We start from the raw sequence: 26,968 nt of genomic DNA on the forward strand, positions 1-26,968 counted from the left end.
AGTCTGCCAGGGCTGAGACTTTCAGGGTACCCACAGGGGACACAAGGGCAACAGGTAGAATTAAGTCATTGGTGGGAGGAGCTTTACTGAGACAACCTAACCTGACTCCCCCACTGCAGGTTAGGGCTTGGCGTTTCCCGGACGCTCGGGACAGGACCCAATGAAGTGACCGGGGGCGGCACAGTAGATACATAATTTTTCTCTTTGTCTCCTGGACCGTTCATCTGTAGATAACCTAGATCTACCTATTTGCATAGGTTCTTCTGTGAAGGTTGTCGCAGGACGGTGCTGAGACGGAGGCGGGACTCGGGGAACTACTTTCTTTAATTTTTCTAAACCTCGCTCTCTTAAGCGCAGGTCTATTTTGACACACAAGGAGATTAAATCTTCCAGCTGCTCGGGGAGATCTCGGGTGGCAAGTTCGTCTTTGATGCGCTCTGAGACGCCCAACCAGAAGGCGGCTGTTAGCGCCTCATTGTTCCATTTGAGCTCGGAGGCAAGGGTCTGAAACTGAACCACGAATTGACCCATGGAACGAGAGCCCTGTTTGATACGGAGAATTTCTGTAGAGGCTGACACAGGCCTTCCTGGCTCATCGAATATCCGTCGGAAGGTAGAGACGAATCTCTCATAATCGGTGAGAATTGGATCAGATCTTTCCCAGAGGGGTGATATCCAATCTAGGGCAGAACCTGACAGCAAGGAAACAATATATGCTATCTTGGTTCTGGCAGTCGGAAAGTTCTGTGGTAAAAGTTCAAAGTGAATGTCACATTGGTTTAGAAAGCCTCTACAGGCCTTGGGATTGCCATCATATTTATTAGGAGTAGGCAGCTGAAGACGAGGGAAATATGATGAAGCATGAGTGGCAGGCGGATTAGATACTGGTGGCGGAGGTGGCCGGAGGGATTGCTGGAGAGAATCCAGACGAGTGGACACATCCTGGAGGTATGTAATCACCTGCTGCTGCGTCGCTTCTTGCGTCTCTATACGCGAGGTGACATCTTGAAGCGCCGCTGGCCCCACACTATGGTCGCGTGCCGAGTCCATCGGTCTTGAACAATCTGTCACGGCCTGGACTGTCTGTGTTCCCGGCACTGACCTGGGTGCGCCAGTGGAGGGCGCAGGGAACTGGAAGCGAGGAGGCTTGAGATAGCTGGAGCTCATGCACGGAGACAGGAGAGAGCTGAACTGCCGGGGACACAGAGGATTGGCTGAGACCTAAGGTAGAGGCGCGGGGTCTAAGCCGACAGTGGTATTCACCAGTGACCCCCGCAAGGGGATATGGACTTAGCTGCAACTGCCGACCAGGTCGCGGCCCTCTGCCCAGGTTCCCCTGTGGCTTTGGCAGAGTTTGGATAACAAGAGTCTTTAATGGGGTACGAAAACCATCGATGGTGATCGATGGCACTGAATGCTATACAGCAACACGGAGGGTTCTTGAGAGTAGTGGGATGCGGCCTGGAAGCCGGGGATGACGTGAAGGTAATACAGGGGGACACTGGAGACAATGAAAAATACCGGAGCGGCTAGGGAGCCGATGCTTGAGATCACTGGGGATCGCTGGAGCGGCTAAGGAGCCGGTACTTGAGATCACTGGGTAACGCTGGAGCGGCTAAGGAGCCGGTACTTGAGATCACTGGGGATCGCTGGAGCGGCTAAGGAGCCGGTACTTGAGATCACTGGGGATCGCTGGAATCACTGGGGCGGCTAGGGAGCCGATACTGGGGATCACTGGAGCGGCCTGAGAGCCGAGAGGAGACGGGCACGGAACCCACGGATAACCGGACACTGAGCAAGTAACCTGGGCTGCACGAGAAGACAGGATCACACGGCAGATGGAAACACGTGGAGACTTCTGGCAGGAGTGGTATGACCAGGACGCTGAGAGTAACACAGGTGACAGCGGACTCAGGAAAACCGGACCTCTGGAGCACGTGGGGAGTCTTGACAGGAGCTTAACGCTGGAGAACTCACAGGTAAACTGACGAGTTGTTCAAGACAAGGAGGAGACTGTGAGCTGGGTATTTATCCCTCCAGGTGATTAGAGAATCAGACGCAGGTGATGGAATTAGCCGCAGCAGCAGCACACAGACCAGGAAGTAAGGTGGAGTTTACCTGGATCATGTGACCCGCAACTTGATCAGGGAATACACCTGGAGCTTACAGTGACGCAGGGACGACTTGGAAGCAAAAGACATCACGCCAGGGACTGCCGACTGTGCCGGCAGCTGACCTACGGAGGACACTACCCCAGCGTGCCGGTAAGGGGCGCATGCGAGCAGTGCGGGAACCGGGGTTCATGACAGATAATAGGAAACCCTATATCATCCATAAAATTGTACTGTTGCTCCCCTGATGAAGTCTTTATAAGACAAAACGCGTTGGGACATCTATCTATCAAAGAACAAAATAAAAACAATCGCTTGGAGAACATTTCTCTGTCATTTTATTCAAATTGGATGAATTGGATGTTTTTATAAGGACTGTACACTTATTAATTGGCGCCTCACCACTATTGGGAAAAAAAAAAAAAAAAATATATATATATATATATATATATATATGATAAACAAGTAAAAGGGGACTTAATACAAGCACATGATGGGCTGAGCAGCAGCGACTAGGAATAGGCAGCAGATAAAAGGATGCTGGTGACTGGGTACATAAGTGGGTATAGGAGCAAGGTTGGCTAGGTGTATGGTCGTAGCTGCACTGTTAAGAACGGTTGGTAGGGTATTGTGGCACCTGTATAATGTAGGAGACCTCCACTACACAACCGGGGTGAAGATAGGCAGATAGTGGTGACTGGTTGACAGCGGGGTGCCTAAGTGGGTATCGGGGCAAGGGTCGGTGGATGGTGATATATGATGTCAATCACGTTTATGTCAATGTACAGTAGTATGTGTCCTATGACCAGTTTTTCGATCGTGTATTACAGGTTCACAAACTCAGGCCTCAAGACCCTGCACAGTGCAAGTTTTTCAGGTCTCTCCAAAGAATCACAAGTGAACTAATTAGCTCCACCTGTGGATCTTTTAAAATGTGTCAATGAGTAATGAATGCACCAGGCAGGCGAACTGAAAACCGTGAACTGTGTGGGGTCCTGAGAAGAGAGTTTGAGAACCCCTGGTGTATTACATTGAGCCTAACTGTTGTCTATCATATATATGTGTCGATGTATGGGAGCATCTGTCTGGTGTCTATGTTCCGTGTGTCGATCATGTATTACATCTAGTATATATGTTGATGTAGTGTTAATCGTGTCATTGTTCTGTCGATGTTGTGCCATTGTAGACTTATGCAATGTTGACCTAATGTACCTGTTGACCACCTATGTGTAAATGAAATGCATCTGTCGACCTTTGGTAGGTTATCGAATATTGTCGATCTAGTTTAGTCAACCAGATACCATCCTTATGGCTCTATCCAAGGCATGTTTAATCCCACTGATTGGAGGCTATTCCACTTGAACAGTAACCTTTCTGTAGGAAGTAATGTTCCTTCAAATTTCACTTGAATCTGCCTCCCTCCAGTTTCAGTGCATGTCCTTGGGTTCTAATACTTCTATTAATAAAAAAAAAAATGAATATGAACATTGTTAAAACCCGGGATATATTTAAACGTTTCTATCATATAACCACTTTCCCTTCTCTGCTCCAAACTATATATATTGAGATTTTTTTTAGTCTGTTCAGGTAAGTTTTGTTATATAGGCCATGTACCATTTTAGTTGCCCTTCTTTGTATTGTATCTAGTAATTATTTAAACCCTTGCTTTCAATGTTTGTTTTAGGACATCATACAATTATATAAATCACCAATAATAAAAAAAAAAAACCACAACAGTTCCAGAAAAGCATCAACAACTTTACATGAAATTTTACATTTTATCTTGTGTGCAAACAGGTGTATACAAATTAAATTGCTTAGGTCTGTACAGCTATATAAAAATTTCAAACTTTCATTTCCATATACATACAAAGTGTTTATAGAAACATAAACCAATCATCTGTACATTTATTTACAATAACAAATTAACTTTACAAGTGAAATTCACATTTATATAACAGTAGAAATCCAAGACAGGTATTAGAGGACTCTGAAAACCTAGTATTAAGAGCATAACAGCCGTTACCCTCATTTAGATACAATACTATGTTATATACTGTAGCAAGCGTTTCTTAAAATGCCGAAAAGACTCCGCAAGAATGATACAAAATTTGCACTTGCAAAAAAAATCTTTTTTTATAGATGTTTCTAATATACACATTTCCAAAAAAAATCCTAATTTAATTATGTGCACAAGAATGGTGGCATTATATTATTAAACTATCAAGTACTTAAAAAAATCCTTCCCAGATGGTTACTTTTATTGTTTAACTTGCATTAAATCAAACCAAATTTCATATTAGTTTTCACAGAGTTTGATTTACTGACAATAAGCAACTTACAGGAACTACTGGATTTTGTGCACCATAATGCCAGAGTTAGGGCTTACCGGTTGAAAGATTGATTTGGTATATATTAAAGAACCAGAAAATTACTGGTCCATATTTGAGGGCTTCACTCAGATGCTCTTAATACTATTTTAACAAGTTAGTAGAACAGAAAAAAAAATTCTGTGAATAGAAATACCAAGATAACATGTATACTCTAGCATACAAACATCTCCATCCCGATACCCACACTCATTGGGGACTATTCTTGCAGGTCCATTTTTGGGCGTCAAAACGGTCTCTAATGGGATATATCTTTAATGATCATCTGTCACATCGCAATATCCTGATGTTTTTAATGAACAAAACTGCTCTGGGGATAGTTGGATATGTCCCATGTTAACAATGAGGTGTGTAAAAGCCTAAATTATCCATACTATGTGAAAAGTTTAATACTAGGAATGATACAAGACCACTGTATTTTAGAAGTGGCAATTTTTCTCTAGGTATTCTTACAAAAGAAAAATAACTTTTTATAAATCATGTGTAAATTAATTAATAATGAGCGGCTGGGTAACTGAAATTTTGGTAGATCTATTTTAACAAGTGTCCAATGACGGACCTTCATGACAACAAACATATTGAAAGTATGATGAAGTGCTGAAAATGCCATATACGAGAGAACTCTGGTTAGAACTCCTGTATCTGTTATAAAGCCAGACCATTTAGCATTTTAAACTAGAAGGCACAATAAGAGCTACAAGTATTACTTCATTGAATCAGGAAAAAGTTAAGAAACACGTTATATCTAATGTTTAATTTAAATACATTAGAAGTTGACAAAATATGAAAAACAATGACGTTTGAAAGGTAAATAACATCCACAATAAAAGCACAGAGATGAGCTAGAGTCCATGTAAAAGGCTAGAGAGAGCAATGCTTTGCCCAGAAAGAAGGAATGGTTATATACACACAGAAAATCTCAGCTGCTGCTATTTCTGCTCTTCTTGAACAACTTCATTAACTGACGGAACCGCTCTTCCACCTACAATAAATGTTAAGAATTACATGCTTAAACAAGTACTAAGAAATGTAGAGGAATAGGAGAACCACAAAATATATATGTGTAGTGTACATAGGTATATTTTTATTCATATATTGATTTTCATATATTATATATTAACAGTTTCTTATTCCGCAGTGCTTTGCAGAGAATGTTTGAACAGTCACATCATGCCCCAGTGGAGCTTACACTCTATATTCCCTGCCACATGAACACACACACACACACACACATTTACACATTTACACACCTACCAGTATATTTTTGGAGTGTTTGGGAAGAAACCGGAGTGCCCGGAGGAAAACCAGTACGGGAGAATACTGTATACAAACTCCACACAGTTAGGGCCATGGTGGGAATCAAACCCATGACCTCAGTGCTGTGAGGCAGTAATGCTAACCATTACACCATCAATAAAATCCATATATTAGCCTTTTGCAAAGAATGAGAAGCGATACAGTGAAGTGCTCTAATTAAATAAAGACAATCAAACGCACCAATCACCAGTAAAGAAGCTACCTCACCTCGGATCTTCCCTACATTAATTTAGGTGTCTCCTTACTTCATTGCTTGGACTTTCCCAAAGGATCTCCTCAAACTTGCATTTGAGGGGGCACTCACTTGATCGGGTCTACACTTACTGTTGTGATCTTCCTAATTAATGCAACTCCCCCAATGTATTCTGTCCAACTATGAACTGCTATCTTTTTACTTATCCCTCTCTGCTTTCCCACCCCAACTCCTATCAATTAATGCAACATTTAGGTGATCAACCATTTCCTTATCCACAATGCTAGACTTTCTTCTCTCTTGATCTCAACACTGACCCATCTCTTCTCCATTTTGTATGCAAATTTTGAACATATCTATGAAATTTCCTCTTACTCCAAGCTTGACCCATTTAGCAGGGTTTCTGTCCTCACCACTGAAACTGCCCCTGGGTAAGTATGCAACCAAGGGCCACTACTCTCTGCCTATTCTCCTCTGGACTTCTCTGATGCTTATCCTGTAAATTCTTCACTCCCTTGGAATCAAATGGGCTTTCATATGAAAAAAAAAAAAAAAAACCTCATCCACTATTCAATGCCCTGCCTGTCCTGCATTAACTTATACTGTAAGTCAATTTTCTTGTTTTGCTCATTTGTTTATGTACTTTGTTACCCATGTGGTGCCATATAAAGCAAAATAGATAATCTTGGTGAAGTTCTGCTGCAGAGGTGGAGTGGGGCCAGCCAAAACTGCGTACAAGTCCCACTTGTCACCTCCAGCTAAGTGACAAACAAGAAACCACTTGATTTAAAAACAAAAAAACTAGTTAGAATAGCTAAAGAGACAAAAGGATATTCAGTACAAACCTGGTGTGGATATTTATTCATCTTTGCTGATAAGACACAAAAGGTCTTTTCCTTTGGGCCAAGCTTTTGACACTCCAGGAGAATTGCGCGGTCCTCGTCTCTGTCAAACAGAAAAATTATATGGCATAGAATGACAGATTACAAAAAATGTATTATGGTTTTCAATATAGTTAACCAGTGTGTTCTTAAAGTCAGATCACATCATAGCAAAATTCTTAAACTATGTAATCAATTGTCCAATGTTCTAAGTCAAACTTTAGTTGGAGAATTTAACATATTTTACATTTAACATCTTGTTCAAATTTTCTCTGCTCATTCCAAAAAAAATTCTGTGCACTTATAAGCACAGCTGGATAGCTTGAAGTAAAAGGAAAATTGGAACTTATATGTTAGTTGGACGCCCACTGTAGTTAGTACGCTCATACCCCCACTATCCATGTCGGCATGGAGTTGATTTTATATAGTGTGGCGAGCGCAACGAGCCCCGCGAGGGGACGCGGAAAACTAAGCAAATAGCTTAGTGGGTGCCCAACCAACATATAAGTACCGGAAAATTTGTTACAAAGGAGGATATACCACAAAGCACATGGATTTCAAGTGTTCCATTTAGCAGATATTATAAAACAGGTGAAGTCATGCATACATGGTTTGGTTAATGGCAAGTAGAAGCATTGCATATTAGACAACCAATGTTGGATGTGAGAACGGAGTAGAATTAGTATGTTTTACAGAAACTTACAAGACGTCAGTACAGCATGGTTAGGAAAAGTACTGCAATAATTTGCGAGTATTAATAAGTGGGGCATACATAAAGATTTTGCTGTGCTCTTTGTGAGTTATATGTAATATCTGGAAATGTTTTAGATGTATGGAATATGATTTGAGTACAAATTGGATATGGAAAAAAAAGCATAGATAGGAGTCCAGGATAACATATATGAAGCAAGCTTGATAGTTAGGATTTATTGTTGTGTTGTTACCAAATAGAGAACCAGTATAAAAAAAACTTTTCTTTTTGCAGTGGGAATATTAGCATAGATCTTGGAACATTGAGTGGATAATGGCTAGTGACATGCAAGAAAAAAATAATGGATGCCAACACCAAATGGCGTAATCTGGAGCTGATAGACACATTTGGTTATCATACAGGAAACAGGGTTTGATCAATGCGCTACTAACTGCGGCTGGTACTGGGATTTGTCAGGTCCCAAATGTGTAGAGGAAAAAACAGAAATATGGTACCAGCGCAGGCTGAAAAAAGATGGTGAGAACGGTATCCTTTACAATAAATTGTATTATTAAAGTTAATACGAAAGCTGTAATGATGGAATTCGATTTTAAAATTGTTAATGAATAATAAAAGAATATAATATAATAAAATGTGTGGACAATCAATAGTGTACAGAATACATCACAATGCAAACTGGCATTTGTATAGGCATATTACCATGCGGACATCAATCAATGGATCCCATGAGTAGCAGATAACCAGGTAGCCAAATATGTCCCAAAAACAAGATGAAATGGGTTCCTCTGAGGGGGAAGGATGGTAGACCTGGACGACTGATGTTAGTCCAAACACTGCCTCGGATTGCTTTCCGGATGGGTACATTTTGTAGATGGATAATGGATGTCCTGAGTGCACGTGATGCCGGTGAGAAGAAAGTCCACTTTTAAAAAGAGCTCAACGCGTTTCTCTGGGATTAGCCTCCCAGCTTCTTTAGGAGAAAAGTACTTTGCTCCTGAAGAAGCTGGGAGGCTAATCCCAGAGATTTTTATTATATTATATACTTTTATTATTCATTATCAAATTCCATCATTACAGCTTTAGTATAAAATTTAATAATAAAATTTATTGTAAAGGATACCGTTCTCACCATCTTTTTTCAGCCTGCGCTGGTACACTATTTCCACATTTGGTTATCATCTGCACAGAGATGTTCTGGTCTATAGAAGCGGTGTTTCCAGTATTTTTTTTTCAACTGAAAAAAAAAAAAACCTCAATACAGTAAACCTTGTAATAATAGCTGGAGTGCCTGGGACTTAATAGTATATATACAGATGTAGCCATGCTCATTGTTGCAGCGCCAGTGGCTACGCACTTTAGTTCAACTTCGGTGAGACAAACTGGCAGGAGCAGAAGAATCGCAGCAATGGTGAGTTTCTACATCAATAGGTGAACAGTAAATTTTAAAGGGCAGACACGGAGAATCCTAAATGCAAAATGTTACATATACGAACTATACTTTCAACAGAAAAGCAACAGAACCTGGCTAGAAGATAGTGTTAACCCCACATTTTTATACCAGTTTTAGTAAATGTACAGTACATGTAAAAATATTCATAACACAAATTGAATGTATTTACAATAGTCACCTTGTCCATGAAACAACCACTTCGCCTTTCTTTTTAATGACATTCTTTGCAGAAAGACTACTTGGTGAGTGCTTGGAATTTATTGCGCCATCGCTGACCGCTCGTTTGTGTTTTCTGTGGGACTTCTCCATAACCAAGAGATTGTCTCCTTCAGTCTTACTCTGCCTAGGAGATTTAGCTTTGTTCTCATATGCAGAAAGTTTTGCCCTTTTTGATGAATGATCCTCATATGACAATTTCCTTTTCTTTTGGAGTAAAATAGTATCCATACAGTCAGAATCAGGATTAATAGGCGATCCATTTGGACAGGTAATTGGAAGGCTAATTGTTTTTTCTGTATAGCTCTTGCCACAATCTATTTGATCCTTTTCTACACAACTTGCATCAGCTAATTCAAGTTCAGATGTGCTTTTTAAAGTGCATGTATCATTTGGGCTTCTTTTTTCCGGAATCTTAAATATAGAACCCTTGGCTTCAGATGGATTTTCGCTATATGGCTGTGGACACAAAGTCGTTTTCAATTCCTTTTCCATGTCTGATAAACTGGAGTGAACAATACAGGAAACTATAGAATCACTATGTGCTTTGGAATTTGCATCTGCCAAGGTTTCCATTTCTTTAACATCGGTTTGTGCGCTTTCAAAAAAAGTGCTGCGTTCTACCATTTCCAATTGTCCGGAGGCAGCATTATCAGTCTCATCTATAGATGAGGAATCGGACAATAGTGAGCTAGAAGAAACAGCACGTCTTATTTTAACAATGAAGTGGTCATTAGATTTCTCCATAATAACTGCTTGCATTGGTTCACTTGGATGGCAATGGAAGCTACCAGGTTCACAAATGTTTTCCAAGGAACCAGAACAGGAGTTGTCAGAATCTAAAGTTAAATGTATGTCTTGCTCAGTGGCATCCTCTTCATCAAGAAGAGCATCTTCACTGCAATGTGCATTAACTTCTGATATAGATTCAGGATCACAGATTGGTCTAAGAAAACTAAGATGCGAATCAGATTTCAGTGGGGAAGGAACAGTTAGAGACACTGCAAGATCTTCTAGAAGAACTGATGAGTATGAGCTCAGCCTTTCCTCAGAGCTGGTAAGGCACTTATTGGTAGGGATCTCTAGCAAACAACTTTCATCAAATACATCTGGGTTAAGTACCGTCTCAAGCCTTGGTAACGTATTGATATGTGGAGGAGAAATGGAAGCCCAAGAAAATTGTGCCTTTGGAGGAGTTTTATTCTCAGCCATGGAATCTACACTTTCATATGTCGGATTTGAGGAATATTGTTTTTCTGGAGTACCATAAAGCCATAGGTTTTCCTGAAGGGCGTTTATCTCTAATTGTTTAGGAACATGCAGCAAGCTTTTAAAAAGTTCACCCATATGGTCATCGCTGACCAAGTTAAAGGATAACTCTGTGGAATTTTGTCGGCATTTCTGAAGTCCAGTAGAAATTACAGTCTTGCCAAGTGTATGAGGAGAATATTTGGAAGGTGGGCTGATGTTATTACAGACTGTATTACCATGATCTGATAGACAATCAACCCTTACTGAATTTTTCAAAAGATTTCCAACACTTGGGTCATCAGCACGTTGTATTTTAGCATTTGAAACATTAGTTTCACTACAAAATTCCAATGGTCTTAGACATGGCACAGATACTGACTTTACCAAACAAGCTTTGTTCTTCAGATTGATGCTTTTTTTCAAATTTTTCACACAATCAGATTTTTGTGTTCTTGCACAAGATGTAGTTCTTTTTTGCTCATCACGATCATTTTCTATTTTGTCCAGGTCACAACGTTTTAAAAGAATAACCTTTATGGTATCAAACAAAGAATCAAATTGTTCTTCTACAAATCTCCATAGTCTTTTCTTCATATCGACAAGTCGCTGATCGAAAATGCGATCCACAATCCCATTCTTTTTCATCTGTTTCAGTTTGTACTCTATGTGCTTACATAGTTTGTTTTGCAATCGCTGTGGAGAGGAACATAAATTGGACCAATCCAGTTTGCTCAACAGAGTTATAAAACATAATGTTGCGGCTTCAATTATACGATGGAACTGGGTAACTGGAAATTGTATTTTAAATTTCATATATTTTTTTCTTATGTGTTTTCTAATAATTCTCAGCATCTGTAACACATCTTGGATACTTAATGGGGGAATGATTTTCAAAACCCCTTCAAGGCAAGAGTCTGCAGTGAGTTTTATTCGTTTTGCAGTTGGCAATGGTGAGGACTTTGTGCGAGTGCAGTTTTTTTCCTTTTGCTTAATTTTAGAAACTGGATGCTTTGGTGTTTTTGCGTTGGATAAAGATATGATCTCACTCCCTTGACTTGATGTCATCTTGCCTACAGTTGACTCTTTACCAAGATTTGTTTGACTAGTACTACTTATGGGCTGAAGTGCTTGTTCACCTATCAGTTCTTCATCACTTACAATCTCCCCTTCCTCCACTTCATCAGAAGAAATCTCTATAGGAAAATCAGAGCCCAAGTTTGTCTTGTTAACTGGCTCACAATTCTCCTTGTTCAATTCCATGGACAATGATAGACAGGGAGTGGTTGTATGTACATCGGATGGTAGATCTGAAACAAGAAAAATACAGATCCAGATTAACATTTTTTTTACATTAAATTCACCAAACAAGCTTGAAAATCCAACATTCAAAATGAGCTATAAAAAAACGTTGATATCCCATAAAGGGATACAACACAGCCTCTACTGCTATACTGTGCAGACAGCAACGGAGCCAGGGAGGAAGTAAACAGATGCCTGTGTGCGGCACCCATTCACCTCGTGGACAGGGGCTATGGGGTGCACGGAGGCTTACCTTGGTGCTGGGCTTGCCCCAAGTGAAGCAGTCCTGACGTGGTGATCCCAGCATCTCCAAGCGCTGCCCCTGCATCCGTGTGGAGTGTAAAGGGTTGGCACCGCAGTGTAAACAGGGAAAATTCCAGATTTGACCAGGATCGGTACCATGTTCCAAATACCAGGTCGGATCTGGGATTTTGGTGTAAAAGTGGTATAAAAAGGAGATACATTGTAGAAACAATGTACTAAAAACTTTCCAAAATGTATTATTTAATTTATTCTCAGGCATAAAGGATATATTAACTTTTAAGCTGTTTGTCAAAAGCAGTCAATCAGCAGCAGCTCTGACGTCTCAAAAAAGAGAGGGAGAAGAAAGACCAGATATAAACAGAATATGAAAGGTGTTCAGACTCTAGGACCCCCTCCCCCACAAGTCTGGTGAATCAGGATGGATATCCTGTGCCACCCTATGGACATGAAGAAAAAAAAAAGGATATACAGTATGTGCTGTATCCCATCCTTGCTGGCGGGTCGCCAGCACGTCCCCTCTGGCGACCCGCCAGCAGCCTCGCCGGCGAATATACTGAGACGCGCGTGCGTCTCACGCGCGTCTCAGTCTCCGTCGCCAGCGTGACGGAAACCCTGTCCGTCTCCGCCTCAGGGAGACGGACAGGGTTAGGGGGGGTTAGGGGGGGGGTGCGGGTAGGCGGCGGGGACCCGGGGGAACCAATGGAAGCGCCGTCGGAAGGTGACGTGCGCGCGCGTCCCCTTCTCGCAATCGCCATGGCGCTGGCGGGGGATGGCGGCTGGCGACGCCAGCGCCATCCCCTGCAAAGATGGGACCTGCCCCATCTGTAGATAGATTTATTTTATGGTCACTTTAGGCCAGCACACCTCCGCATTCACATCTGCAGTGGTGCCTTCTCCTGGTTTCCCAATGGCAGGGATTCAAAAACACATCCAGCAATAAGGGCGGCGCTCACTTATTTCAAGAAGACTCGTACAGCAGGAGTATGGTCAATGTTTTGGAGCTTCTTTATTATCACTCCGTCATCAGGAGCGCCGCCCTTGTTGCTGGAGATGTCTGGTGAGAAGTCTGGTGAGTGCTGTTTTCCCTGTATCTATATATACTGTATCTATATAGCACTGCTTGGACACAGGCACTGCTATTTATACGGCACCCTAGCGATATCTATAGATATCTATCTATAAGATTCAACTACACTGCACAACACCTTCACAAGTAATGTCCGTGCCCGGCTAATATATCATAACACTTTGTACATCCAAGAAAGAGCCCTCCTCCATTTGGACAAAACCAGCACAGGACTCCAGAATTTTAAATGTTCAAGAAGAGATGTATTAGGTAATGGCAGACCAAAAAAATCACATGGCATGACAATTCATATAACAACATGACATCCCTTTAGACAAAGGTGCACGCTGCACCGAAACTGCAGCCACCAAGGGACGCTGGCTAAGGAGCCCTATACAGTAACTGTGCTGGCCAGCTCCCCAATCACCAGTTTCAACTAGACTCATCATAATCATACCCTTGAAAAAGCATGTTTTCAGTTAAGCTTACCACCCTTTCCCATGATCCCCAGCCCCAGCATAGCTTTGTCTTTCACTTGTTGGAATCAAGCTATATCACTTGTACAATGTTAGCTCTCACGAGCAAAATATACGTGCATGTGATATATGAACTTGTTCATATAAGGCTATGTCATTGGTGTATGTAATATATTTGCACCATGTAAAAGAGATCTAATCTATTTCATATTAATGCGTGGCTTGGAGGCATAATGATTATATTTGATCAAGGATGCGTTCCAAAACATTGGTTAAACTATAAGGCATTTTGAAGGGCACCTTGTCAGTTTTGAAGCAATACAAATACAAATTTGTAGTATCACATAAAACATACATATACAGTAACATGAACAAAAAGACAACTCAGATCATGCCCAGTAAGACAGGAAGGCCTATTATTGAAAGAATCTCAGATAGGTCAGTAAATTTCTAGAAATATAACCCCAAACACTCTGTAAAGCACTGAAAATAATTTGTCTAAAGTACAGAATCATTTTTTGCATTTATCTGACAGCTATTGTAGATAAATTGTGTCCGGAGCTCTGAAGCGGTGACTTCAAATTGCCTTATACAGTTTAGTTAAGGAGACTTGTGGCTTCTTTGCTGAATTGGATCTGGCCCTATAAGTTACATAAATCTGCTCAACATGTGGTGTATGCTACGCTTTGCAGTGTCTTAAATGTGTGTGAGGGATAGGGACCAGTTTAATTTGTACATAAGGTACTTCTTCAGATATATTCGGGTAATGGTCTGCCCCAAAATCATAATGATGGAACGTCCCAGTGCTCGAGTTTAGTATGTGTGTTTGTAGGTGGTGTGGTAGTTGGCAGATGAACCAAACCATACACATCAAAATACCTAATCCTCATTGAATGGGACATTCCCTTATTATTGTTAAATGCTTTGTTAAAAAGGTAACAACAACAATAAAATCTGTATTCCATATAGGGCAGCAAAATAAATAGAACATTTGGCATTAGAATTAATGTTTTTTTTTTTTTTTGCAAGTTAAGAGAGCGATACATTACAGTAAAGGTAAAACCTTCTCAAACTACATGCAGTATTAAAAGATTGGTACCTGTTTCCTAGCACGGCCACAATCGCATTGATCTTGTGCCCTTAATAGTGTATGCGATGGCCCCCGACGCGATGGACCCGATTTCCCATTGAAATGCATGAAAAAGTTAAAAAATCGCGTCGGTCGCATGTGGCTAAATAAGCATTAAATGGTCCCGACGCGATGCCCCCGATTTCCCATAGGGAACAATGTTAAATGCCTCAATTTACCCAAATCAACAGGGAACAATGTTAAATGTTCCAGAAAGCCCCAAAAACACCCCTGAACAGTGAAATGGCCCCCCAAAATTAGTTAACGCCATCCTACGATCAACGTGAACCCGAAGCGTGGCGAGCGCAGCGGTACGCGTCCTACGACCTTTTCATACCCCCACTATCCATGTTGGCATGGAGTTGAGAATAGAATAGTGTGGCGAGCACAGCGAGCCACCGAGCCCGAAGCGTGGCGAGCCCCGCGAGGGGACGCGGATACCTTCACAGGTAAACGCGTCCCTTTGCGGGCTTCACAGGTGTCCGCGTCGCCACGGACACCTGTGAAGCCCGCGAGGGGACGCATATAACTGTGAAGGTATCCGCGTGCGCTCGCCAAGCTTCGGGCTCGGAGGCTCGCCACACTATTCTATTCTTAACTCCACGCCGACGTGGATAGTGGGGGTATGAAAAGGTCGTAGGACGCGTACCGCTGCGCTCGCCACGCTTCGGGTTCACGTTGATCGTGGGGTGGCGTTAACTACTTTTGGGGGGCCATTTCACTGTTCAGGGGTGTTTTGGGGGGTTTCTGGACCATTTAACATTGTTCCCTGTTGATTTGGGTAAATTGAGGCATTTATCATTGTTCCCTATGGGAAATCGGGGGCATCGCGTCGGGACCATCGCATGCGATTTTTTTACCTGCGATGCCCCAGATTAGAATCTGTGTGGCCGTGCTAGGAAACAAGTACCAAAAGATTTAAATCATACACGCATGCAAAACTACAGTGAGTTTAAAACTACAACCATCAGTACCTTTTAATAAAACGCTCACTAGAGAAGCTTTGGCTCTATGTTCAGTTGTATGTTGATGCACTAAAGACTGGACTGGGCTTCTCAGTGGGCTGATGATGTTTGGTATAACTTTTAAGAAATTTAAGTCAGTACTCATAACAGAGCCTTCATCATGGAAACACAGATTACATTCAACTCCTTTTGTGCTTAAATTTAAAAGATCAGTATTTGAGGATTCAAATATACCTTTAGCGGTTTCGGTTATATTTGGATTCAAGTTGCTTGTCTTGTCAGCATCTTCACAAGCTTGTTCCAAGACGCCACCTTCTTTGTCATGTTCAATGGGCAAAGACACATTAAGCTTTTCTGAATTAGGACTGTCACTACCACTACATTTGTCAATTTCTATAAAGGATTCAAGATCTATAAAAACTGATCCATCGACAACACTTTGTGTTTCTATTTCTTCAGAGCTCACTGCATCCAGTTCAGCAAAGACAATGTTACTGTCTTCCAGTGTCATGTTAGCCAGTGCTGCAATGTTATGATCATGTGTTGAAGTTGGTGGTTCTTCCTGCAGACACACAATGTTATCTACAGCTGGTTCAGATACACAAACTAATTTAGAGTCATCTAAAGTAACGGTTTTTGTTGGCAACGCCCCTGTCACAGGTTCTCTGTGCTTAGAATCAGTTTGTTTAGGGCTACTTAAAGGCTTTTGTACAATTGCGTTATTTTCAATGCTAACACACACTTGAAAAGATAAGTCTGTAGTTAAGTCTTCCTCACCGACACCACATTCTATGGTGGATAAAGTGGAGGTCGTTGGGTCGGTGTCTGATTTCTTTTTGGCAGGAGAAAGGGTCAGACTAAGAGTCTCCATAAATGACAGCTTCAAGTCTTTCTGAACGTGGTCGTCTTTCTGACCAATTAAATCTTTTTTACCATTCATGGACTGCACATCCGTTTTACAAACCTGTTCTTCACCTTTATCTTTACTTGAAGACTCACAAATGTCTTTTTCTCCCTTCTGGTGTCCTCTGTGTTTCTGGTCATGCCTATTTCTACTATGCTCCTCTTTAGACCTTTTCTTTTCATCCCCTTTTCTATCTAAATCAGATTTGTCCCTTTTTTTCTCACGATTAGGTTTACCGTTTGTTGAAGATGTGTTAAGGTCAGTTTTACTTGATTTTGAATCTTTGTTTCCACATTTAGCTTCACTGTATTCTGTAGCCCGTTTTTCTCTCCTTCCAGCATCACTGCTTCTTCTGCTGTCATTCCTATCAAATGATGAAGCCTTTTGGTAACTTTCGTCCTTTGCATTTGAAAAATGCTTTCTATTTGACCTTCGTGGCTCATTATCTTTTTCCGCTGCTCGCTGCCTGTGTTCTGGGATGGACTCTCTTTCATGAGCTTTGTGGTCCATACTGCATTTAGATTTTTCATGTATTTTCAAAGGTTTTTCTTTTGAATTAAGTGGTTCTCGCTGCTGCATTTTGCCTGTTGTTGCACTTGATTTATCATGACCGCTTGAATTGGTTATACGACTTTCTAGTTCAGAACAGGAATCCAGCTTTACATTTTTGCTCTCTTTAATTCCTTCGCTTTTACCACATTTTGAAATTGGCCTAGTCTTTTCCTTTACAACAGAATTCTCATTTGTTGAATTGCTCATGCCAGACCTTTGCCCTTCCTTTCTCTGCCTTCGATCTGAATCTTTATTTCGACCCTCAGAATCAATTTCTTTAATATTTTTTTTATCCATTTCTGTATTAGGTCCCGAAGACTGCTTTTGGAAATGGCTTGGAGCACTTTCCTTGCACTGCTTAACATGCTGGGTTATTGTGGAGTTTTTATCCACACAAACCTTCAATTTCTCAGAAATATTTAAGGGAGAACAGTTTAAAGATACATCTTTAGACGATTCTTGGTGTTTCACTTCCTTTCTTATACAGTCCTCATCTCTGGTGATCTTTGACGAAACATCTTTTAATTTTGTTTTATTCCCACCCTGTAGTAGCACTGGAACAGCCTTAACATTGCGAGTGTTACCAGGAGTAAACAATCTGCATATAAAAAAATAAAAAATAAATCAATAATAAAAAAAACAATAATTTGAACCAAAAATTACATTCCTAACATTTAAGCAGACTCCAAAATAAGTTGGTCACGTGGCATTGAAGGTAATATTCTAAAATTAGTAAAAGCTTTTTTAAAAAAAAAAACACAAACTCCTATGGTATATAGTATAGATAACATTGTAAGTGGTTTAAATAAACACTTTATAACTTTAAAAACCAACATTAATATTACTTATAAGAGTATCCTACTACTGTAGCTGCAGTAACTTTTCTCAGTTAAAAAAAGGCCATTTATTTTTTTTTAAACCTGAAAGTCATCACTGGACATTTCCGTTTTAGCCCTTTTATTTATTTTTTTATTGAGAGAGAAAATTACCCTTTTTCCTCGAGAAAACACAGAAGAAAAATAAAAAGCTGCAGAGGTATGGGTTTCCGAAGCAGTGATGGCGGGAAAATAGTTCGATAATTGCCAGCATCGGAGCTAATAGGCTAGCCCTTGTGAGTAAATTACCTCTGGTAAAATTACCATGGCTAATTGGATACAACTTAGTATTAGCAGTGCGCTTACATGAATACCAAACCAACCAGCCATGTAATATTGAGAATCATTACCTCTGATTCAGTCTGTTGATCTCCTCTTCTTTACGTGTAATTTCTACCCTCGCAGTTTTTATAAGTGCAGAAATATTCTTTTTTAAACACTGATTTTCATTTTGCAAGCTCGTGTTCTAAAATAGAGGAGAGAACAAACATCTGTATCAGGATATTTACCTATTTGGACTATTGCTGTAAATCTATATATTTTGGTGACATGCAGCACCAAGTACAAGAAGCGTAATTTGGTAAATTCACTTTAGATTTTTAAGTGGCAGTATCCTCATACATTTTAAACTTTTAAAAGGCTACATAGTGCAAGGAATGAACAACACTGAAGCATGTTTCCCCACCATTCATGCCACTATTCTCCAGTCTGGATTCCTTAGTGTTCACAGATAAAATGCCCTGCAAGAGCTGGAATATCAGGGGAACCAAGTGGATCAGAATTGTGAAAATGATATGTCCTAGTGTCTTCTCCTTTAAAGATTACAAAAAAAGATAAAATATAGATTATAGAAAACTACTTTACCATAGACTGCATTTCTTTGAACTTGATAATCAGTTGTTTCATTTGTCTCTGGCACTTCTCATATTCAGCACTCAGCTAAAAATGGAGAGAAATAAATCAGTATGAGAAAAAAATAAAAAAGGACATGAAAAAAAACATAAAAGGGAGCGGATGTGTACTTCAACTAAAGGCTCAAAGATTCCCACATCCCTGCTTTATCAGAGCACTAGTACATTACAGACACATTGGTCTGATTTCTTCACTGGGAAGACTTTGGTTTATTACAAACAAATGACTTAAAACTATTACACAAACCAAACAAGCTGACCAAGAAAAAAAAACAAAAACCTGGGTTTAGAGCAGTCACCAAATAAATTAAGAGAAAATAGGATTTTAATTAACTACTGGTAAATCCTTTTCTCGTAGTCCATATGGAATTACATTACATACATTCCATTGAGACATTATACACATTACATTGAGAGCATTTAGACATCACTTGCAGAGATCACATGCCCACCGAGCTGTACAGCGACTAGGCAGCCATCAGCGGCGCCAGTGGACATTGCAGCAGCCGGGCTGGTGACAGCATGAGCATAGACAGAGCACAGTTGTAGCAGGGACAGTACAGTTATCACTCAGGAGACACGGGATACATATTGCTGAGTGCACAGATCCTAGGCAGACATTTGCGGCGCCATCTTGAAGGCCTCACCAGGCCATCCCCCTGTAGGGAGAGTCAACGCGGGCAGCGTGGACAGCAAAGGCAGCGGCCGGGGGAGGGGGGAGAGAGTCCATGAGGCTGGGAGGGAAGAGTCTGTGAGGCCAGGGATAGACAGTGAGGCCCCTGGCCAAAGCTAGGCCCTCTCTCTGGAGCCATACCTTCTCCCGGGCAGCCAGATCCATGGGGCCGGACGGGCTTCCCAGTCCATCCTAGGGGTCCCAGCCAGGGCCTGCCTGCCGTCTCAGCAGCAGTGCCGGAATCATCATCCACTGCAGGCCAGGGTCCCCCTCTGTAGGCCCGGATCCTCCACTGGGGCCGGGACTCCATCTCTGCTGCAGCGGCCGGGGGTACTGGTGCACGAGGGACCGGCAGCGGGTCCTCATGCCGGCGGCATCTCAGCATCGGTTGTCACCTGGGCGCCATGAATTTCTCTGTCTCCCCCGTCGTCACCCGCATCTTCTCCATGGGCCGGGGATGGGAGCTCCGTGGATGTAACACCGGAGCTCTCCTGCATGCGACCCGGCCCCACTAAGGACTAAAGGGTCTAAATCCTCCTGCCACCTCCAAGTCCAAGGCAATGGCCGCAATGCCACGTTTATGCAGTTGTTTAGGGGTAGGAGTAAAAGAGTGTCCACTCTAGCTAAAAGATCCTGCTGCATTTTCTGTGTTTGCAGCAACCTGAGGACACATTTTACAGCATAGCCTTCATACTGCTGGCCCAGGAAGGCTCCTGTGAATCCTCCTGGGAAATTGAGTTGTACATTGCTCACGTTAGCGGTGAGACAGGCCCAGGGGAAAAATGCACAGCAAACCATGCATGACAGTTTTTTTTACCATCATGGTAAAGCAAGATGCCGTACTGCGAACCGGCAGGCCCCCTAACGGGGTCCCCGGATTTAACTCTCCACTGACATCTTTGGACTTATGCCAGTGGTGTGCGGTGTGCTGCAGGTGTGCTCACTGCAGCGCAATGCCTGCGGTTACAACACCCACTCAGGACGGTGGTCCTGCAGCAGGGAACAGCTCTGCACCGGATGAGGCCGTGACGGACCCTACCCCTGGCCACAAAGCAGGAATGCTGTTCAGTCCCAAACAGCAAACCTGAAATAATTAAAGTAAACTGAAGAAAACCTCTCTGGAGCTTCAGAAGTGTGCATCCTCTCCTGAGGGCACATTTTTCTAAACTGGCTTGTGGGTGGGGATGTAGAGGGGAGGAGCCAGTATACCATGCTTAAGATATTTATGCACCTATCTCCTGCGGAGGACCCTCTATTCCCCATCGTATTGAGACCTCAGTATCCCATATGGATGATAAAGAAATATGTTTGCTCTTTCATCCATATTGGTGGGACACTGCTGTACTTTGGAGACATTCCAATACTGCTCTTAGGGGAGGGTATGCGCAACAGTTGCTGCATGCAAATCTTTTTGCCCAAAATAAGCATTTTTGGATAAAAAATGGACGGTTCAAAAAATTTTGTGAAGGAATTATTGAAGACTGAAGAGCAGATTGGAACCATGAAGGGTTCAATGGACTTGACCCTAACCCTGAATAGGCACCTTCAGAAACATAGGGTGCATACACACTGTACAATTTTTTTGACCAATTTGGTTGAAAGACATTTCCATTGAACCCAGTGTCCTGGACTAAAGATGTTGACGAAAGATAGGCTCTTTTTGAAAGATATTCAAATTGAGCTGCATGCACAGTTGATGAACAATCTTGATGAACAACTGGCGGGTATGCGCATCATCATTCATCATTTGTTTGTTGACAATATCTTTTGTCAACATCTTTCGTCCAGGACACTGTGTTCAATGGAAATGTCTTTCAACCAAATTGGTCAAAAAAATTGTACAGTGTGTATGCACCTATAGGCTTGACAAACATTGGCTAATGTGTCCAATTTAGAGATGTATGTTAATGAATTTGCAATCCGGTGCACAGCAGACATGCAAAAATATGCAAGCTTTACCAACTCCAGAATTTCTATTCAGACTCCAACCATTGCATTCAAAGAGCCAAGCAACTGTCTACAAATACACAACGGCAGAATGAAACCCTTTGATAATAGACTCGCTGAGTATACCTATAGTCATGCAGAATGTCATTGAAATGCTGGTGCCATGTTTTGTGTTTTAACTCCCCCCAAAATGGTCAATGACTGTCAAACACTTTGCAAATAAATCCTCACTGTGGTACCTTGGTACATACGCAATGCGTAAATATTAACTCCCTAAACCCTAGCATTGCATAAATCTCAGAACCAGCTGAAATGATCCATTGCAAAATACAGTTTTAAAGCAGGCTAAACCCTCTCATGATGGTCAAAGACTAGAGTTGGTCTTCCACAAGGACTTCCTTCTCCCCACATAAATCTCAAGGCTCTCACTACATCCAAGACATTCCAAATGTGGACAACCAAAGTCTTACCTTCAAAAAAACACCATCAGAATGGCAATGTTCTTTCAAAAGATGTCTGGATTAACAAGCGGGCTTTGTGTAATGAAAAGCTCTCCAATTTTATAATGAGAAAAAATGGTCTATATGTACCAAGCCTTGAATAGAAATTGGACGGAGATAAAGTACCAGTCAATCAGCTCAGATCCCCATGTTCCTCCATAGGGGATACAAGGTTTAGACAGTGGGAAAACTGTCTGAATTAAAAAAAAAAAGTTAACTTTTCTTACTGGACAACCTCAGCTCCTTCTCTTCTCAGTGGTTGATTTGTTGATATTATAGTCACCAGCAAAATCGCCTCCATCCATGGACATGGTGCGTTCCCTCGGGTCGTTAAGGACACCCTCTATCATCTGTGCATGTATGGAGGGAGTGGATTGTTAACATGCTGACCAACTCCACCACCATGTCACTCGTATCAGCATTCTGTATGCACTCGCTGATGCCGGCACAGGCGGAATTTATGCAATTCATGTAGTGCTGTCAATACGATCACTACCTCCCATGGGTAGCTAACTCTGAACCTATTATCGTCCACTGATTTATTTCTATGCTATGTGAGCTTTATGAAATCATTGCTACTGTAACTACAAAAGCGAGCGGTTTGGATTATTGGAATTTCGAAGTATATCAAGGAATGCCCAAATTTGTAAATGTTACCTCTTTGTAAAGAGAAGTGTAACTACACATACTACAGGAGTTCCACCCATCAAACCTTGATGCTATTGTGCATGAGCACACTTTGAAGCTTCTTGCATTTTGAATCTACATCTGCAATTTTTCTTTGAAAACCCGATGAAGCTCCTGCTACCAGTGATTAGAATGGGGCTGAAAACGGGAGCGCGCACCAGGCGATTTATCGCCGGGGCACACACCCATCACTTTTTTAGGAACAAAAGTTTACCACCTATCAAGCAGTGCCAAAAAAAAAAGGGAAGTACTGCATGTGTATGGAGGTGGAGGGATAACTATTGGCAGCGCCATTGTAACACACGCATTTTGTTGTTTGTCTTGGTTGGGCTACTGGTGTTTAACCCTAGTGTGTCACGGGCAGCAGCCGGAAGGTTGCGCATTCATTTTTCACAAATCTTGTAAGAAACACACTCCCATCACTGGCAATATGGTCGCCAGGGACCATATTTCCAGCGATTATAGCCCATATCGCTGCCGTGTGTACACGGCTTAAGTTTACCCCTCAGATTTAAAAAAAACAGGTACAGGCTGGGATCTGTAAAGCACCACTCCAAACTGGAACAGGACTGCACTTCAGTGGAGAGGATAGCGCTAGTGTAATATAGTCTACATAGGACACAGCTGGTAAGTGCAGGAAAAAGAACAGAGCACAGCAGGATGTGTTGGAACTGAAATATAACAAAGCAGCAGATGGAACCAGTACTGTGAAGCCAAACCTTACCAATAAGAGGTGATATGAGAAAAGTTGGGCGATGGGCATTTGTTCTGATCCTGTTCTGACCTTCATTAGCATACTACACGTCAAGAGCAATAGTCAGGCATGATGTGCAGATCATCAAACCTGGCAAGGTCGCTAATGATCATCAGTGCCTGATATACACTACAATATATGCACCAAACTGAGCAATATGTACAGTAGGTCAGATAAAAAAACAACAAAAAAACTAAACACATTTGGATGCCCTTGGTCAAAAAATTATTTGACCAAGGGCATCCAAAGGTCCAGACTCTGACTAATATACCACTGATCAGTGGTACGCGACTTGATGAAATAGATCAGAAGCGTAGCAGACAGGCCCCTACACAGAAGATACTGGGTAGAGTGAGATCCTGTAATGCAGATGATTTAGCTGCAGGGCTGTCTCTAAAAGATGCCCATACACTGATGCAATGTGGGCACTCTTCAGGAGATTCCGATGGATCAGTCCAATAAATCAGACGAAAAGTATCAAAACCGCATGCGTTTCACCTACTGAGATCGCAAGGCCTGCACTATAGATATATCGGATCCTGCAGGCCTTGCTGGGATCACACACGATACCTGGTATGTAAAAGGACTGTATACATTCCCGAAGGGGGGTTCCTATGTGACTTTTACCCCTCTGAAAAGTTGCATTTTGTATGGGCACCTTAAGGTGTATGAATGACCACATCGGTCTTACTCAAAGAGCCCCTCTGGAGCAAGAGCTTTTAACCCTTTAACCCCTTCACGACATTGCCTTTTAAGGTAATTTTTTTTTTTTTTTTCCTCCTTGCGTTCAAATAAGCGTAACTTTTTTAATTTTCCGGCTATATAGACACATGAGGGCTTTTTTTTTGCGGGACAAGTTGTACTTTGTAATGGTACCATTTACTATACCGTATAATATTCTGGGGAATCAGGAAATAATTCAATGTGGGGTAAAAAAAAAAAAAAACCGCCATTGCACAATTTTGCGCTGGTTACGGTTTTTTTGGAGTTCATAGTTCGTTTAAAATGATGGGTTATCTTTATTCTATGGGTCGTTACGATTCTGGCGATACCAAACTTATATAGTTTTCGTTATGTTTTACCACAAAAAAAAAAAATCGCAACTTTTACGGTTTTTCTAATTTGCGTTGCGTCGCCATGTTCTGCGGCTTATAACTTTTTTATTTTTCCACCTACGGACCTGGGTGAGGGCTCATTTTTTGCGGGCTGAAGTGTACTTTTTAATTAATACCATTATGGGATATGGGCGACTTTCTGATCTCTTTTAGTTATTTTTTTTTGGGTACGCGATGCGACCAAAAAACGTAGTTTTGGCGTTGGGGATTATTTTCCGTTTACGCCTTTAACCGTGCGGGATAACTAATGTTATATTTTAATAGATCGGACTTTTAGGAACGCGGCGATACCAAATATGTTTATTTTTTTTATTTTTTTTTTATTTTTATTTGGGAAATGGGGAAAGGGGGGTGATTTGAACTTTTAATATTTTTTTATTTTTTTTTATTTTTAAACTTTATTTTTTTTTTTTTTTTTACTTTTACTACAAGGCCCCCTAGTGTACTTGACCACTAGGGGGCGCGATCGCCTGTACTAGGTTCAGCCATAGAGCTCTATGGCTGAACGTAGTGATTTTATGCACTTCCTATTACATCCTGCCTGAGGCAGGATGTAATAGGTATGCATATACGGCCAGCACAGGGGTCTACATTAGACCCCTGGCTACCATGGCAACCGATCGGCACCCTCCGATCTCGCTGCGGGGGGCCCCGATCGGCGCCGGAGGGGGGCGCCCCCCCTCCGATCAGCTATTTAAGCACTGCGGGCGCTTTGCCCGCGGTGCTTAAAGGGTTAAACGGCCACGATCGGCGAACTCGCCGCTCGTGGCCGTGAGAGCAGGGACCTGGCTGTAATATACAGCCATTACCTGCTCTCTTTCAAGCCAGCTCACTCCGTGAGCTGGCTTGATTCCCCCGCAACGGCCATATGACGTATATATACGTCATATGTCGTGAAGGGGTTAAAATGGAACCAACCCATCTGCAAGAAACACTGTAATAGTCAACCTTTGATTTTGGGTGTACTAACAGCAAGGATTTAACCCACTTGTGACAAAGTTCTATTTAGATCCTACACCAAAAACAAAGGCAACCAAGGCTAACACCCCCAAGGTCTCGTTGAATTTGAAACTGCTTCTGATAAACACATATAACAGACCCAGGGCTGCTCAGGTATTCCAAATCTTTATTTTTAATATCCATCAAGGGCAGCAACTTTGGGAAAAAGACAACCAAGACTTTAATAAGCTTTTTATAAATGTGCTATCCTTGAAAAAGGCAGCTATTTGTACTGGGATGTGGTAAGTTCTTAGAGAATGACAATGGAAACATCCACTATAGGCAGTCTGTTAAGAGCACTGAATAAAGAAAGGTCTATAAAGCTTTGCCATCTGTAGTGAAAAAAGCAATGAAAAGTTTTTGTGAAAAACCATCAAGGGGCAATCTATGTTTACATGTGCATAATCCTACAGTATACATCACGTATAGAATGGTGGATTACATTGCTTTTATAGAATTTTATTAAAAAGAAAAAAACCCACACAGTATGCAATATCCCATATAAATGGGGCAATACCGCTAAGCCTAAATACTTAGCTATTGTAGACTATTCCCCTTGAGCTTCCTAGTGGCTATACATTGTGAGTATGGGCGATCGGTGCAAACTCATTGTTCTTTATGCACATGCAGTCAATCTATAGATCATAATAGTATGCGCTAAAGATCTGATCAGCCCATCTAGGCGATGGTGACATGTGGGACCGCGCATCACTATGGGGCATAGATAAACCCAGGAGGGGAGGAATTGTCTGGAGTGGTGAGCCTGCTGGGTTGTGATAGAGTTCAGCACACATCACCCCTACATATATGTGTACTTCACAACTGAGCACTAAGTGTCATTAATATAGACATACTGAAAGCCCTTACAGCAGGAGTGTGTTGTGCTGCGGAGCCTAGTACAGTAAGGAATAGCCACAACAGCAGCCTGTCAGAGAGTCTGGGGGAGTATCTGCCTGTCAGGAGCTGAGCTGAGGAGACGGAGCAGGCAGCCGAGTAAAGGGAGCCAGAGCCTTATATTACACAGCTTGCGGCCCCAAGCATTTCTGCTGTATCCCAAGTGACCAGATAAATACTCACTATCAGTTGGTGGAAAATACTTTATTAAATAATCTACTTGATGCTGCACATAGGGGGATTAGGACCCTCAATTAAATTAGGTTGCAGTTGAATGTATTTACTTCTTGAGCAAAGTTGCAAGCTAAAAAGAGACGTTGTATCTTTATAAGTGGCAATAAATACAAGACCCCGATACTTGGTAAAGACTACTGAGGAAAAGTGGATAAATTATCCAGAGTCTGTTGTTACCCACAGGCCTCAGCGGCCATTGTTTA

At 41.8% G+C, this 26,968-nt stretch overlaps 1 protein-coding gene across 5 annotated transcripts in view; it reads right to left on the reverse strand.

Annotated features, from left to right (window-relative positions):
• Positions 1 to 3,848: 3,848 nt before the first annotated feature.
• CASP8AP2 (caspase 8 associated protein 2) overlaps positions 3,849 to 26,968 on the reverse strand; it is a 33,521-nt gene continuing 10,401 nt past the window's right edge. For all 5 annotated transcript variants that reach the window (XM_083177051.1, XM_083177050.1, XM_083177049.1 and 2 more), the window contains exons 5-10: positions 18,916 to 18,990; positions 18,402 to 18,517; positions 15,955 to 17,774; positions 9,233 to 11,828; positions 6,857 to 6,956; positions 3,849 to 5,483 (exon numbers count right to left, since the gene is read on the reverse strand). In XM_083177051.1, the coding sequence (XP_083033177.1) occupies positions 5,421 to 5,483; positions 6,857 to 6,956; positions 9,233 to 11,828; positions 15,955 to 17,774; positions 18,402 to 18,517; positions 18,916 to 18,990 (4,770 nt within the window). In that variant the 3' untranslated portion in view covers positions 3,849 to 5,420. The remainder of the gene's footprint in view (positions 5,484 to 6,856; positions 6,957 to 9,232; positions 11,829 to 15,954; positions 17,775 to 18,401; positions 18,518 to 18,915; positions 18,991 to 26,968) is intronic.

This window comes from Crinia signifera, chromosome 3, assembly GCF_055691185.1.
Source record: "Crinia signifera chromosome 3, ASM5569118v1, whole genome shotgun sequence".
NCBI classification, from domain to species: Eukaryota; Metazoa; Chordata; class Amphibia; order Anura; family Myobatrachidae; genus Crinia; species Crinia signifera.